This window comes from Anas acuta, chromosome 3, assembly GCF_963932015.1.
Source record: "Anas acuta chromosome 3, bAnaAcu1.1, whole genome shotgun sequence".
In the NCBI taxonomy this organism is placed as follows: Eukaryota; Metazoa; Chordata; class Aves; order Anseriformes; family Anatidae; genus Anas; species Anas acuta.
In genome coordinates, this window is record NC_088981.1 from 70079694 (window position 1) to 70094518 (window position 14825).

The 14825-nt window shown below is 45.8% G+C and overlaps 1 protein-coding gene and 1 long non-coding RNA gene across 2 annotated transcripts in view; one reads left to right on the forward strand and one right to left on the reverse strand.

The window, feature by feature from the left end:
* Positions 1 to 305: 305 nt before the first annotated feature.
* Positions 306 to 4867, reverse strand: LOC137854380 (uncharacterized). Its single transcript, XR_011095130.1, has 2 exons — positions 4705 to 4867; positions 306 to 3959 (listed from the first exon to the last, which is right to left on the reverse strand). It is a non-coding gene; the product is annotated as an uncharacterized lncRNA (long non-coding RNA).
* A 168-nt stretch (positions 4868 to 5035) lies between these two features.
* The window catches only part of REV3L (REV3 like, DNA directed polymerase zeta catalytic subunit), a 115310-nt gene continuing 105520 nt past the window's right edge, over positions 5036 to 14825 (forward strand). The window contains exon 1 of the mRNA XM_068677689.1: positions 5036 to 5330. Within this exon, the coding sequence (XP_068533790.1) occupies positions 5192 to 5330 (139 nt within the window). The 5' untranslated portion in view covers positions 5036 to 5191. The remainder of the gene's footprint in view (positions 5331 to 14825) is intronic.

A 14825-nucleotide genomic window follows, 5' to 3' on the forward strand; every position in this document is an offset into this window, starting at 1 on the left:
CTCTAGACTGTTAGCTGTTCCCTAACAATAGGTGTGTTCTTGTTATACTAACCTGAACTCATTACAGAACCACATAAATATTTGTTCCTGACAACAGGTCATTCTCCTAGCACGGGAGGGAACCTCAACCCATCCTGAATACAGGATTCTGTCAGCAAAGAACAGATCAGGAATATTATCTTATCTCTGGAACCAAAATCAAGTGTTTACTGTCAATTTTCTTGTATGACACTTGTAACCCTAATGCTGTTAAATCAATAAGGCCACTTTTTCAACTAAAAAAAAAAAAAGCATTATAGTTCTGCTTTGTTACATACATGTAATTCTTTATTCATTTTTACATTTCAGATGGTATCATTTTCTTGAATACTTAAGTGTTTTCCGGTATGCATGTTCACTGGTAGATTTTTCTGATGCCACTGATGCGAGGCCACGGCAAGACCTGAAAATGATGGGGGAAAAAAAAGAAATCTGTTATTCCTGCATGATTTTCCATTAAAACATTAAAAAATTATCAGCTATTTTAAAGTTCAAAACCTCACATTTTATTAGCAAGAGATTATATTTCTACTACACAAATCCAACACAGACAGTTCTTGCATATGCCCATTCTCCTCCAAATTTAAGGTTACCAGCAACTTTTATTTATGTGCTAAATTAGACTAGCTCAAAGACATTCGATTGGTAGACTCTACTTAGAAAACAACTTCCCGTTTTATAGTTCTCTTTTCAACACCATCCACTATCATTTCCCATGAGCAATTCTTTATGACTCCCACTAAATTTGTCATATGGCACTAGTCTTTGCTAAAATACTGCTTTGATACTTCAACTATTTTTGTAATTGAGACCTAGCTTAGTTTTCCCATCAGGTTTTTAGTGGCAAGACATTATTGGTGTAAGATCTTTAATGAAATGTGCTATTGCCCTGCTTCTGGTAGAACCCAACTGCACTGTACTTCAGAGCCAATTGCCTACCCGGTATCTTCACTGAGAACTTTTATTTTTGTTAAGAGTTCTCCTGAATTGGGATCTTAAGCACTATTTCCAAAGTACAGCTACCTCCACAAATGAATTCTGCAGCCTAAGTGGCACTTTAAGCCAGTCTGGAGTCTCGGGAGTTGCTCAATTCCCTGCTGTTCATATGCTGTGTTTCGATTTTTAGCTGATAACATCCACACAGCACTTGACTTGCCACTGCTATGATAGGCACGCACAACGCTGCCTCCAATTCTGTGTACCTCGCCTAAGATGCCCAGTCTAATAACCATTCTTAAAACATTAAAGACAGCCAGAAACTAATCTTTCCTAATATTTTGCACAGGTGCATGAATTTATCCATTAACCTGCTGTTAAGGCACCCATATGTGAAAGGTTTATCTGTTTTCAAACCCCAGATCCGCCTAACTTAGAAGAGAAAGCTTTCCTTGCTCTTTCATCTCCCAGATCAGATCAAGGTTGCACTTGGCCTAGGTACCTAACGCTAAGAAAAGCCTCCAAAGCGAGAATCCTGAGAGAAGACTTGACCCTTATTACTCCTTTGGGTAGGGGAATATTTAATTATACATTCTCAGCATTTCTAGACAACTTTGAGCCTAACATGAGACCATGGATTCTGTGTGGTGCACACAGGGAGATGCAGTTCCTGTGCAATGCAGACAGACTGTCTAGATCAGGACGCCAAGCGTACCAGATACTACTCCGGATCAGTACGCTCAGGTTTTCTCCCTGCAGAAACCGTGTTTCTGTAACCTGAATCGACACTCGAGAAGATGCGGCCCTCACCCGGCCCTCACTCTGAAACACAGTTGGAATAAATCCAGGGCATCCGCAGAGAGAGAGAGCACTCCAAGATTTCAGAGCACAGACTTTCAAAAAACTCGATGTCTTGGAAATCAATAGGCACGCAAAGAGGGATACGTAAGTCAGTTGCGAAGTTAAGATGTCCTGTACAAAATGTTACCTTCTGTGTGACAGTTTAACCTTTTAACACCATTTTGGGGGAATCTTGTTATTATAATTAGATATTTGGAAGAGGTGTCTTTTCCCTGCTCCTTACCGTGTTTAGTTGCTAGCTCACTGCTCATATTTGCATTTATCATTTTTTGTGAACCGTGGGTATCATTTTGTGAACGGTTTTTCGATGTAGGCACGGAGCATGGATTAAGAGAAAGAAAAAAGTGACATGTCTCTTGTTAAAAAAAGAGCATAGCTGTCCTGATTTTACTCTGCATGGAAATCCTACCTTTTAGGACAGCAATCAGTTACAGTGATAACTAATACTACTAGCACTCCATTTTTTACTGTACAGCTGTTTAACCGCATGATTAGAAGCAGCTTTATACGTGAGCTTGATTATTTTCATGCAAATACGTGGCTGGCTAATGGGGAGAACAGCTGCTGCTTAGCAACTGGAGGAGCACAGAAAGGGGGTGACTTGCTTTAAACCTGACTAAAACCTTACAGAGTCCATACAGAGTTTGAAGGCAGTTGGGGAAATGGGTGGCAGTGCTCTCTAACCACGACAGTTCCTTTTGCAATATTTGACATCCTAGGATGTTGGCATCTTCAGGTAGTAAGGGATCAGCTACAACAAAATGTGTATGTATACACATGCACGAACAACAAATAAAGTGCGTACTAAAGGCAAACCCTGACACACAAGCTGAAATGTAGGGAAATCCACAGACAGACTTTGTTTCCATCACCTCCTGTAAGGGTTACTGACAATACCATCAACACTTCTTTGACTTCAGCAACTTGAACGAGCGATCAACTTAGGCTACCGCAAGCCAACAGCACTGCAAGCAGCATTCTCTTTTTCCTCCCTGCTGCTCAAACTCAGCCCCTGCGCCGCCTCCTCCACTGTGCAAGCGCAGACACTCACACACCTACATAACAAGGCAGACAAGGGACCTGATCTAGGTTAAACATAACCCCAACTTTTTAGTTGGATCACTTTTACCTGGCTCAGTTCCCACATCCAATTTATTATGCAGCTATTCCAGTACTCACACTACCATGAAGAGGGAGGCAGGGGACCTCTCGTGACAGTGCTGACTCAAACCCCTTCTGAAAATACATCCTTACCCCGGTGTGACCTTGCAGACAATTCTTTATTCTACTTTCATATCCTCCTTGCAGTCAAAGCGTGTTCTAAGAAATGAAGAGAAACTGAAAAAGTACAGCTAGGAGGAAATACCCAATAAATGTCTTCATGACTAAGACTACCACTTGGATCAAGCTACTTGCATCAAAAAGGAAAGACACTTAATTTTTGCTTAAAGTGCCCTGCAACACGTTCAGAAATTGAATAAATAGCCTGTAGGAACAGGAAGCTGGCTCTTGGTTAGGTATCAACTTTTCTTGTCTCAGTCCCACTGTCTTCCTTTTTGCAACAGTTCCTCCTAATTCAAAACACAGCCCTCTCTGATTTAATAAACATTTTTTTTGGTAATGAAATAGAAGACTGATTGATGTGCTTTAGCGACTCTTGCTTTGTGCTTCTAAGAAGTTTCCCGTTCCAGCTACCCACACTGTCCTGCCATGGGCGGTTGCCTTCCCTTCAGCCAGGCTAGCAGGGGTGAACTTGTGCCTGCACCTCATACATGGCACTCGTTCAGAAGGAGCCAGAATCATCCAGTAGCTTAAATGCCTAGGATTATACTCCAACCCAGCTGAGGTGCAGCTACACTCATGTCCTGCTGCCTATAACAACAGGATATGGTACTGGATTGGCACCTCCAGTACAAAAGTGGAGTACTGACGCTGTAGCACCTTACACCTATGTAGGAAGGGGTGCCAGAGCACAGCTGCCAGTGTTCAAAGATGTTAGGATGTCTTCGGACATCCTACTGCCTTTGATAAGGAGTGGTTGGAAGGTACAGTGTCGAGGAAGTCCTACCATCACGTGAACAGAAAGACAAGAGCACACAACGAGGTAGTGTCCATACCAAAATCTGATGGAAAATCAAGGAAATGTTGTTAATTACGGAGCAGTAGAAAACATAGTAAAATACTAAGGGCTAGAAACTTTGTTTGGTAACACACTTGGTAACCTCCTAGCGATTTACTAGTCTGCATGCAACTCGGGTGTTCATTACAGAACACTCACTTCCAAAGATTTTGTTTTCCAAAGATTAGCCTTGCAGAAGTAAATAATAATAATAAAAAAATAAAATAAAAAGGAAGCTGTAGCTCAGTTATTCTTTAGTTGAAAACAGTTTGGGTTTCGGCCCTATTGCAACTACTCACTTTTATGCTACGAGGTTTTTTTGAGGACCAGCGAGTTTGATGTTTTGTTTCTGCTTGTATAAAGATGAGTTTAGGGGATACAGGGGTAAAGAAGTGAAAGCAAACAGCTTATGAAAGAGTAGCTGAATACCTACCCTCGGAGCAAGCTTCCTGCTCATTACAGGGAAAAAAAAAAAAAAGAAGGGTGGCAACCTGACCTGCCTTTTGTCTCATCCCCAACCCAAAACACATGTGAGGAAGATGCGAAACACATGTTTTACGCCTTGGGCTCCTGCCGGGCGTTACAGCTCCACACCCCCGCCTCCTGCCACCTCGCACCCCCCACACCCAGGCTGTGCCGGGAGGGGCTATCCCCATCCCTGAAGGCAACCGCTTTGCCCCCTCCCACCCCCGCTGCGTGCATTTCGGGCTTTTATTCCTCTTCCTTCCCCTCCTCCCCGCCTCACTCACCTTCCCGCGGCGAGGCGGCGCGGCCCCCAAGATGGCGCCGCCTCCGCCCTCCCCTCAGCGCCGGCCGTGACGCCATCATCATGGCAACAGCCGCAGCGCGCGCCCGCGGGGGGGGGGGGGGAGGAGTAAAACGAGGGGGGGGGGGCGCGCGCACGCGCCCGGAGCGGGAGGCGGAGGCAGGGAGGGGAGGGAGGGAGGGAGAGGGGGAGGGAGGGGGCGCGCGGCCGTGCGCGCGCGCGCGCGAGGAGGGAAGGGAGAGAGGAGAGGGAGGGGAGGGAGGGAGGGAGGAGGCGGGCGGGGGGCTGCGCGCGCGCCCTGAAGGCGGGGGGGGGGGTGGTGGTGGAGGGGGGGCGGTTGGAGCCGTTGCGGGCTCCGGTCGCGCGCCCCTGTCTGTGGCGGTGCCGGTGCCGGTGGCTGTGGCGGTGCCGGCGGCTGTGGCGGTGCCGGCGGTGGCTGTGGCGGTGTCGGTGTCGTCGCGGCCAGCACCATGTTCTCGGTGCGGATCGTCACCGCCGACTACTACATGGGCAGCCCGCTGCCCGGCCTGGACCCCTGCCAGGCCCGCTGCCGGGAGGCCCCGGCCGGGCGGGTGCCCGTCGTCAGAGTCTTCGGCGCCACCCCCGCAGGTAAGGACAGACGCGGGGACAGAGGGACGGACGGACAGACGGACAGACAGACAGCCCGCTCCCTCCCCTCACCCCGCTGCGGCGCGGGGCCCGCTGGCGGCGGGCCTGTGGCCGCCCGCCCGGCGGCGCCTGTGGTGGTTGGGGGGGGGGGGAGGCAGCTCCTGCTCTTTGTGGCTGGGTCGCGGCCCCTTCCCCTCCTTCCCCTTTTTCCCCTTTTTTTTTTCCTTTCCCTTTTTCCCTTCCCCTCCCCGCCTCTCACCTGCCGGCCCCCCGTGAAGGCTGGGGAGGGAGGTGTGTGTGTGTGTGTGGGGGGGGTGACAGAGGGGGGGGGAGCACTCCCCCAGCGCTTTATTCCTTAATTATTATGACCATCACGCTTCCTTATTATCATTATTATTCCTTATTATTCCCTATTATTCCCCCCCCCCCCGGGGGCGGCGGGTGCTGCAGTGCAGGCGGGCACGGCCACATGTTGCCCCCCGGGGCTGCCCCCCCCCGGGTTCAGGGTTTTGTGTGTGTGTGGGGGGGGGTGTTTGGGTTTCACCCCCCCCCCCTTTTTGCTGTCTCGGTGTGGTTTTTGCACAAACAGCCTCCTCTCCGAGGTGTCGAGGGGTCACCGCTTGCCTTCCCTTTATGCTTACGTTGTGTAATGCTGACCTTGGGGATTAAGGTGTTTCTCCATGTTTTATGGACGTGTTGGAAAAGCCACCCCTCGTATACACCAAACGTGAAGCGAGACAAAAAAACGTGTAACAAAACACCCCAGCAATAGCAAATTTCCGTCATCCGCTCGCACGGCAGAACAGGCATTTTTCATTTTTTTCCCAATTATCTGCTCCCAGATACAGGGAGACGTGAGGCGTTAAAGCTGTGGTGAGCTGGTGCATCTCCAGCCCCGAATTGCCAAGTGGATGAGTGGGATTAATAGATGCGATATTGAGGTAGTGGGGCCTATTTTGTTGTAGCTCTAATTTTGCATACAAAGGAGATATTATGTAATAATATTTATGTAATGGCACGAGTAGCTATTTCATTATTAAAAAATGTAGAGCCTGAGGTTGTCTGGCAGGTAGCAGGCTTTGTGTGCGTGCGTGCGTGTGTGTGGTTAACTCATTAAGGCTTATTTTCTGTAAAGAAAATGTTTAGGCTGTGCCATATCATGAATGTGGCATCCTAAAGTAAACAGTGCAGTCGTTTAGTTGTCCGGCTATTAGGAACGCAGTAGGAAACCCTTGGCTTCCCAAACCATAAGCTTTAATGTTAGTTTGCATAATTGAAGTGTTTCTAATTCATCTTGGTTAGAAAGCACGTTTTACTATAGTCTGCAAAGGAAGCATGACTTGGCTGTCCTCTCCGCATTTCCTTGTTAAACTTTTTTACGGTGCTCTTCTCTGCTGTCCACCTAATGTTTGTTCATTGTCTTCAAGCGTTTCTTATTGCACCTCTATCTTTGTTTTTTGAAATCAAAGCAAAAAAAAAACCTGTAAGGCTGTCTGCAGAGGTGTTGGGAGTAAGCAGTCATTGTCAGAAGCAGGGTGCCTGACCTCGGAGAGAGGGCTATCTGATTCTTGGCTCGAGAGTCAAAATATAAAATGAAATCAAGTGCAGTCACATCTCTATTGATGTTTTCCTTGAGGGGAGGAAAAGAAAAAGGTAAAACCAGCGTGTGATACACCATATAGGGCAGTGGTGTGTGCTTATTGTCTGGTTTACAGGCACCGTGATGCTTGTCTTCATGTGAGCTGGTCAGGAGGAGAAGAGCCCCTTCTCGTTGGGTTTAACGTGTGCGTCTTGCCTGCAGGCCAGGTGTTCAGTTGCCTCGCTGCCTGCGTGACAGCAAAGCACCACGTCTGCGGTGGCTGCTGCACCTCCGGCGTGATTAGCTCGGCACGGATCTTGGTACGTTTAAAGCTGCGCGTCCATGCTGTGCAGCTAATTGGGAGTCAGGTTCAGACCGGGCTCCAAACTCCACCTGCTGAGTGACGGGAGATTGATTGGTGCGCGCGAGTGGTTTGTGCAGATGTTCAGAAAGTTAAAACGCCTGGCAGCAGTGTGTCTTGTGTCTGGGACCAGCAGTGGACCTTGGGTCTGAAGGCACGTGCTCTTCCTGCCTCTTCTTCTGCGGTCAAAGAGGCGTATGAATGGCAAAGGTTGCCAGGGCTCTTATCTCTGAGGGCTTTTTTTGTAATCCTACACTTAACCATTGATTTAGAGATTGTACTGGCAAACCATCCCAAAATTAAAGTGGTTTGTGGTAACAGTGGTTGGGGGAGGTAAAGCGAGGCTTCTGGTTAAAAATAACGAAGGACTGAACTCCCAGAATGGGCTGTATTTGTGACAGTGTTCGACAACTTCTTTAGGTCTTTTGAAGAAGAAGAAATGTCATTCTATTCAGCGAGACCACGCGAGTCATCTGTTGGCATCCTACATCTTTGCTGAATAAGAACTCAAAAGGCAAGGAATCAAAACTTTCCTTAAGCCCAGAGCCCGCCTACTATTTTCTGTTTTTCTGTGAGACACAAAGAGCAAAATTCTGACTGCGATGGCAAACGGCGAAGTGAAGCACTGCGAGAATTTCTGTCTGAATGCATCTTAGCTGGTTAAGCCATTTCGTTTTGTTTTAGCGGTTTGGTGCTTGAAAAGCAGACTTGCACGTCTGTTGGCATAATGGATCGGGCAAAAAGTGAAAATTCAGAAATGCTGCAACGCTGCCACGGCGGTAATACAGTAAAAGCAGTATTAAATTCACGCTTTGTTGTGTAAGATCATAGATACTATTTGATGTAGACGTCTTTGCATTTCTAAAGGAGCCTCGTGATATTGCTTCTTATGTTTAGAAACAATAGGCTTTAATTCACCAGGTAATGCTTAACTATGAAACAAGATCTCATTATCTTCTCAGGCAGTATTTCTGTTCTGCTGGCTAGCAATTTTTGTAAATGTTTTTCTTTTTATAAAAAACAATAAACCTTTGAGAAATGGCAAGGCCTGTTGGTAAGAATGAAAGCGTGCTGCAAATTGAATTTCCATTTCTGTACGGTCCTTTCTTTAATTGGTGGCTCTTGAGTTGTCATTCCTGTTGCTGAGTCGTGGCATGTGGAGCTATCAGGGTTGTGATTTATTTCCCGCTAGCTCTTGGCCATTTCAAGGTCTTGGAGTTTCTCCGCAGGATTTCACTGCCTACCTCCAAAGAAGTATCTGAATGCTCAGCTGCGTGTTTGTCAGGTGTTGTTCAACTGCTGAAAGACAGAAGCAAACTGTAAATCCATCCATAAAGAAATCCGGGTGAGAATACGTGTCGTGTTACAGGAGACAGTAATAAATGAGCTGCGGTTGCTAAATTAATCACTTCACTTAATGACACCGAGTCCAAGTAGCTGAGGACACTCTTAAGGCACCCAGAAGATGCCTGTTGGTGCACGATAATGGGTATTTTAAATGGATAGTTGAAATATTTTTAAAAAAATAATAATCTGAATTCAGGTTTGGGTGTGATGTGAGGCTGACACAGGATAAATTTTACAGAAATGGATACATGTTTTGGAATTGCTTTGAAGGCTGTTAGGCTGGGAAATGTTTGTTCAATTGATGGAAGAGACTTTGGAGAAGGCAGATTCAAAATTTACCTAAGGAAAAGCGGTGTGTAATTTGAGGGATAACATAAGACTGCTGTCCTCAACTGCCACTGTTCGTCTCCCTTTGAAGAATTTTTATATTTTGTGTTACGAAAACACTGATTCAAAACTGAATCTTACTTCAGGGCAGCACAAAAGCTCAGCCGAAGAAGAGGATGTTTTTAAGTTACTTCTGGCCCCGAGTTTTTCTGAGGCTGGGCGTAATTGAGAGCAGGGCTTTGCAGCCGACCAAGTCTGAATGCGTTGCAGGTAGGCAGCTGAGTTGGGTTTCTTGGTTTTCCGAGAGGAAGAAAGCAGAGGCAAATGCTCCAGCGCAGATCTGGCTCCCTTCCAGCGGCGGTAGCTCTGCTATGACTCAGTGAGGGGGCCTGCTTATCTTCTCCTGTTCTTCCCTCCCCTTTCCCCCTGTGCTGACCTGGCTAGGCTGTACATCTGATCCCATCCCAGTGTCTCTCTCTCCTCCCTTGCTGCTCACTTGAGAAGGAATGAGCTCATCACAGGAACTCGCTGCTTCTTATGCTCAGCTCAAGATGAACCTTTTTTCCTCCCCTCATTCTTGCTACCGCTCCAAACACGTCCAGCGATAGCCGTTCCCCGTAACCTCCCTGTTTCATTATCCCAGCGTTCACAGCCAGGGATCCTTCTGGTTGCCCCTGCTTCCAGTGTGCAGTTCTCCAGAAGTGGACTCTTCTCTTACGGCCTTCCAGTCCCTTCACAGGAGGGATATGAGGATGCAGAATAGGTTGCAGCCTCTGTGGTGGGGCTTATGCCTCTGCCTCATCTCTTCGCTCTCCTCCCTCGATACACCCAGGTACAACTGGCCTGGGGCTGCCCAGCGTAGCCCCACGTCCAGCATACCAGTTCTGCACTGGGCAGTGGCAGCCTTCTCATTCTTCTGCTTTGAAAAATAGCCTCATGCCCATTTGTTTTGCTTTTCTCCAGAGGTTTGTAGTTTCCATAAGACGTGAACAGGGCTCAAGTAGGAGTTGAGGAATTTGGGATAAAGCATTTATGCTGAGATTGTTCTCAGTGTTTGAGGTCTCTTGGTGATGTGATTGGAGGTCATTAGCCAGTAACTTACCCGATTTGTAAAAACAATATGTTTTCTAGTCCATTTTTTGTTTCATTTGTTGGTTTAGGGTTTTTAACTTTTTTTGTTTTGTTTTGTATTTTTTAAGAACTGTACTTTTTTGGAGTCATTTGTTACCTACTTTGTACAGATTGCCTGCTGAGGTGTTTGAGCAATGAGAGGCTGCCTGAATAAACTGTGAGATTCTGCTCTGCTGGTATGAAACTCGTTAAGTAGCAAATTAAGTACCTGTGTATGTGTAGACTTGCTATAATTGTTTCTTAAATAAACCTTAAAATACTGTGACAAAGCTGATATTCCAATTAGAATCCAGCCTATTGGTTTCATAACCATTGTTCTGCTTGTGGCTGGAGAGCAGCTCTCGGTCAAGTCGCTGAATGTTTGTGCTCTCGTAATTCAATCAGAAATAGATGTGTAACTGGCACGATGTGCCCAGAACCCCTTCAGCTGTTGTAGAGCCCCAAGTTTTTCACCAAATAGCCGTGTCCATACTGAGTGTTGTCCACAGCACCTGGCTGGAACTCATTTCTGTGCTCAGCACCCCTGGAAGCAGCTTATCAGTCTCAGATACCACTTCCAGTTTTGCTACATATTTCTTGTGGGTCTTTTTTGGCTGCTCGCTGAAATATTTTCTGTTTCGGTGTGTAAGAGGAACCTCCTCAAAATAACACGCTGGGCTGAAAATAGTCGTCTCTCTTATTTTTACCAGAGTAGCACATGGATGTCACAACTGAGGTTGGCAGGATTAGGCAATGTGTAAACACTCAGTGAGAAACAGCTCCTGCTTAGTAATTTTTGCAGTCTGAGCAGACAAGATAAATCTCTGGAAGAAGGAAACAGGTGTGGTAACACCATGCTATCCATTTCTTCTCAGTCTCCTCTTTCAGGCTTCCAGTATCGATCACTTAATACCCTGCTCTGCTAACTGTTGTCATTACCCTGTTTTTGTCCTTTCCCCTTGATTGACTTGATTGACCTCAGCGTGCCTCTGAGAAGGACGAAGATGACAATGAAACGAGCTGTTCAGTGAGAGGCAGCAAGAAACGCCCGCGCTGAAAGATTTATGTTGGAAGTTTGGTCTCAGATGAAGCAGCTGAAATCTGCCGGAACGATTGGACGGCATCACTGGAGATTCAGCCTCTTGTTGTGGGAGATCTGCTGATCAAAGTCTCAGGCCAATTAGCAGCAAACCTTTGAGTGGTTTTGTTTTTTTTTGGGGGGGAAGAGGGAGTTGTTTTTTCTAATTAAGCATTCTGTATCTCCAGCTGTCACAAAGCCGGCCTCTGACAAGCCTGCATCTCTTGCACCTCACCTGTCATTGCTGGACGTCAAGTTGACCCTTGATGGACTTGCTGCTTCCTCTCTTTGCCATGATGTATATACTGTCCCTGCATATTAAAGCTGCATGCCTTCCTCACATTCCTGCGTACACCTCCTCTATATTAACTTGTTCTGTGGGGAAAAATTGTTTCCCTGTCTATTGAATTGCTATCGTGCATTTCAGGAACGTATTCTTGACAGATGGCGAGATATACCTGGGTAGAGAAAAGAATGGATTTGCATTGGGTCCCACATCACATCAGTAGCAAAACTGATAACACAATGAAGCAGTTATTGTCTGCAGGCAGTATTTTTTTTTTCTGTGATACTACCCTGCCCCATGATAAATTCATGTAAATAGCAAAATAATGTTCCTTTATATGCGGAGAAAAGTTATAGTCATGGTAACAATTATAACATTAAAGCCTAGACTTGATTAACAGGGTCCAGGGACTGGCTGGCAAGATCTGCCATGAAATCTGCATAGTTAGGCTGTAATTGCACTGTTGCTCATGATACCTCTGTGTATTCTGGTGAAAACAATTTTGCAGAATGCAGGGGAAGAATCAAATCTGTGAGCGTACAAACAGGCAGTGTTTTCCTGATTGTGCTACAGTGGCTTTAAGGATGAGGATACAGCCCCAAATATGCAAGAATCTAAACAGATACCAAAAAAGTTTGTACGAGATGAAAGGATTGCCTGAAATGCCAGCATTTGCACAGGCTTCATCCATGCATGCTTGTTAAGCTTCTCTTCTTTCAAGAGCTGTTTTTTTACAGAGCGGCTATAAGGTGCATTAAAAGTTTGTGGGTATTTTGGCTGAGTGCTTAAGTAAAAACTCGTACTTGCTGGCCAGGAGTGGCTCATGTGAAATATTACAGAGCCATTTGATGTCTGGATGCTCCGGCTTTTCCCTGTCTTGCCATCAGCGTGCAGACAGCCATTTCAGATAATTTCTTCCACCACTCACATATGTACGCAGCCCTCACATTGACTGTGTGTTTCTGAGCTCATGTGTGTGGCTTTGGGGTAGGTGTGCGTGCCCTCTCAGATTTTCAGGTTGTGGAGTCTCCCTCCTTGGAGGTATTCAAAACCTGGCTGGATGTGAGCCTGGGCGAGCGGTCCTGGTTGGGCCAGGTGACCTCCAGAGGTTCCTCCCAACCCTTGGGTGCTTACTGAGACCACTCTTGTCAGCACAAAGTGCTCCATACAGCCTGTTCCTGTGCCCAGGGCAGCATGGTGGCATCCAGAGGGTGTGGAAGGGGTGCCAGCAACCTGGCTTTGAGTTGGGTACGTTACTGCTGGAAAAGTTCCTGGAAGCTCTTGGTAGTATTACTGAAAGCCAGTAGAGATTTGGAAAGAGCATTCACTGCATATACCATTGCTGGGCTGGGCTCGTCCCTCAGTGACAGGTTCCTTTCCCCCAAATTACAGAGAGAGCATGAGCAGCCACTGCTGATTTACATTCAAATTGCACCTCTATACTGTTTGCTGACTAAAGGAGTGTTTACTACAGCAAGGCTGCATGTCCTATTTTAGGTGCGATGTCAACACGCAGCACTCGGTGCGAATATTGAAAGGGCTGTGTAATGTTGCACCTAATCCATAATACTTGGCATTGCTCCTCAGGGGAGGTTTACAATACAAGTTTTCTGAGTTTTGTATAATGAGATGTATAATGAGTCGTTCATTTTGTGTTGGAAACTACCTAGGTGGTTTGCTGTATAGCACCGATCCTATTAAGCAGTGGGGATTGGAAACTGATTCAGCCCTCGTTTCTGCAGGTACTGCCTTCAGATCAGTAATGAACAAATTTTTATTGCTGCCACCCCTATTATATTTATTATCCAGACGAGGGGGTTATTTTGTGGATTTCTTAATATAGCAGCTTTTATGTTTCCTTTTTAAAAGTTACCTCTTTAACCTCGCAAAGGTGTTACAAGAGGCTTTCATTGCAGATCACTCTTCCTTGGTGTTCTTCTGCGGTGTGTTTTTATCCGCTGACCATTAAGCAAGAGGTTCTCTGAATTCATGTTTATAAGCAGCGAAACCCATTTTAATATCTGTAAGGAATTAGAAGGGATTAAAGGCTCTTTTTTGTGTTGACATACACTGACAATATTTTATAAATACTTGGAATCAAATATTTTAATATTTGAGCTGTTTGAATTAGCTTTATAGAACGATGGCTTAACCATCTTTGCTGTTAGGCCTAAAAACTGCTGTTAGCAGTAAAAACAACCCAGTGCTGCTCTGACTCTTAGCCGCTGGTGCATTTCCTAACACAGCTGGGGATGCTGCTGAGGTACACTGCTGGCTCGCGTTCACCCAGCACTCTGAGGTCCTTCTCTGCAAAGCCTCTTGTACGATGTGTGGAGTCGTTCCTCTCCATGTGAGGACTTCGTGTTCCCTTTGCTGGACTTCCTGATGTTGCCAAGGTCCTGCTGAATCTCACAGCACAACCCTCTGGTGCGTAAGGCACTCCTCCAAATGTTGTATCATCTGCAAGTGTGTTGAGGGTGCACCTGTTCAACATCCAGGTCACTGAGGTAATCGTTAAACAGTACTGGCCCTGTATCAACCTCTGGGGTATACCACTAGGGACTTGCCTCTGTGTTACTGCAAGACTTCTCCTCACTCACACTTAATTTCTTACTTCCCAGCAGAAGTCAAGGCCATTTCAGAGCTCTTCGTAGCGTGTTTTGTTGTTACCTCTTCGTTTATTTAACAATGTCATCCTCTGGGTGACTGAATGTGTGCTTCGTTTCATTCCTGCTTGCAGCCAGGTTTGTCTTGCAGTGTTTGTAACACTTATACGTGGATATCTCAAGTGAAGTATAACTACATAGACCCCAAAATTGTTATTTTTGCATTCTCTGTTTTTTATGGTGTGTTTCACCTGAACAGAAAATGTGGGAATGAGACAAAATAACTGCATGTAAGTCATCTTTTGACTAAAACTGTGTTCTGTATCACAGTTACTACTTGAAATTCTCCCATTTTCCCTACTTTGGGAAAAGTGGCATTTATTGTGAATAAAGTAATTTAACTTGCTGTGGTAATTGAGGCCATTCTTTATTACATTTTTAATGTATGGCTCTTCATGAATTTGTGCATTCCTCTATGCTAGACAGGTTTGTAAACCTGCAAATCCCATGCAAAGATGACCCTAGTATCGTCACAGACTGGATTCCTGTTTTGAGTCTGATGCATTAAAAAAGAAAAATCCAAACCAAAAACCTTAGGACGGGTGGGAAGAAACAAAGTTTTGCTGAGCATATACAGACTGCCAGCATGTCAGATTTTGGTGAGCTTGTGTTCTTATGCCAGCAGTTGGAAGCCTAATCAAAGAAATAAATCGGTGTTTTTAACCACTGCTGTAATAAAGATGAAAGGCTTGAGAACAGAACCCAGTTGTTTTAGACAGTGTGCAGATAATGGTGGGTAGT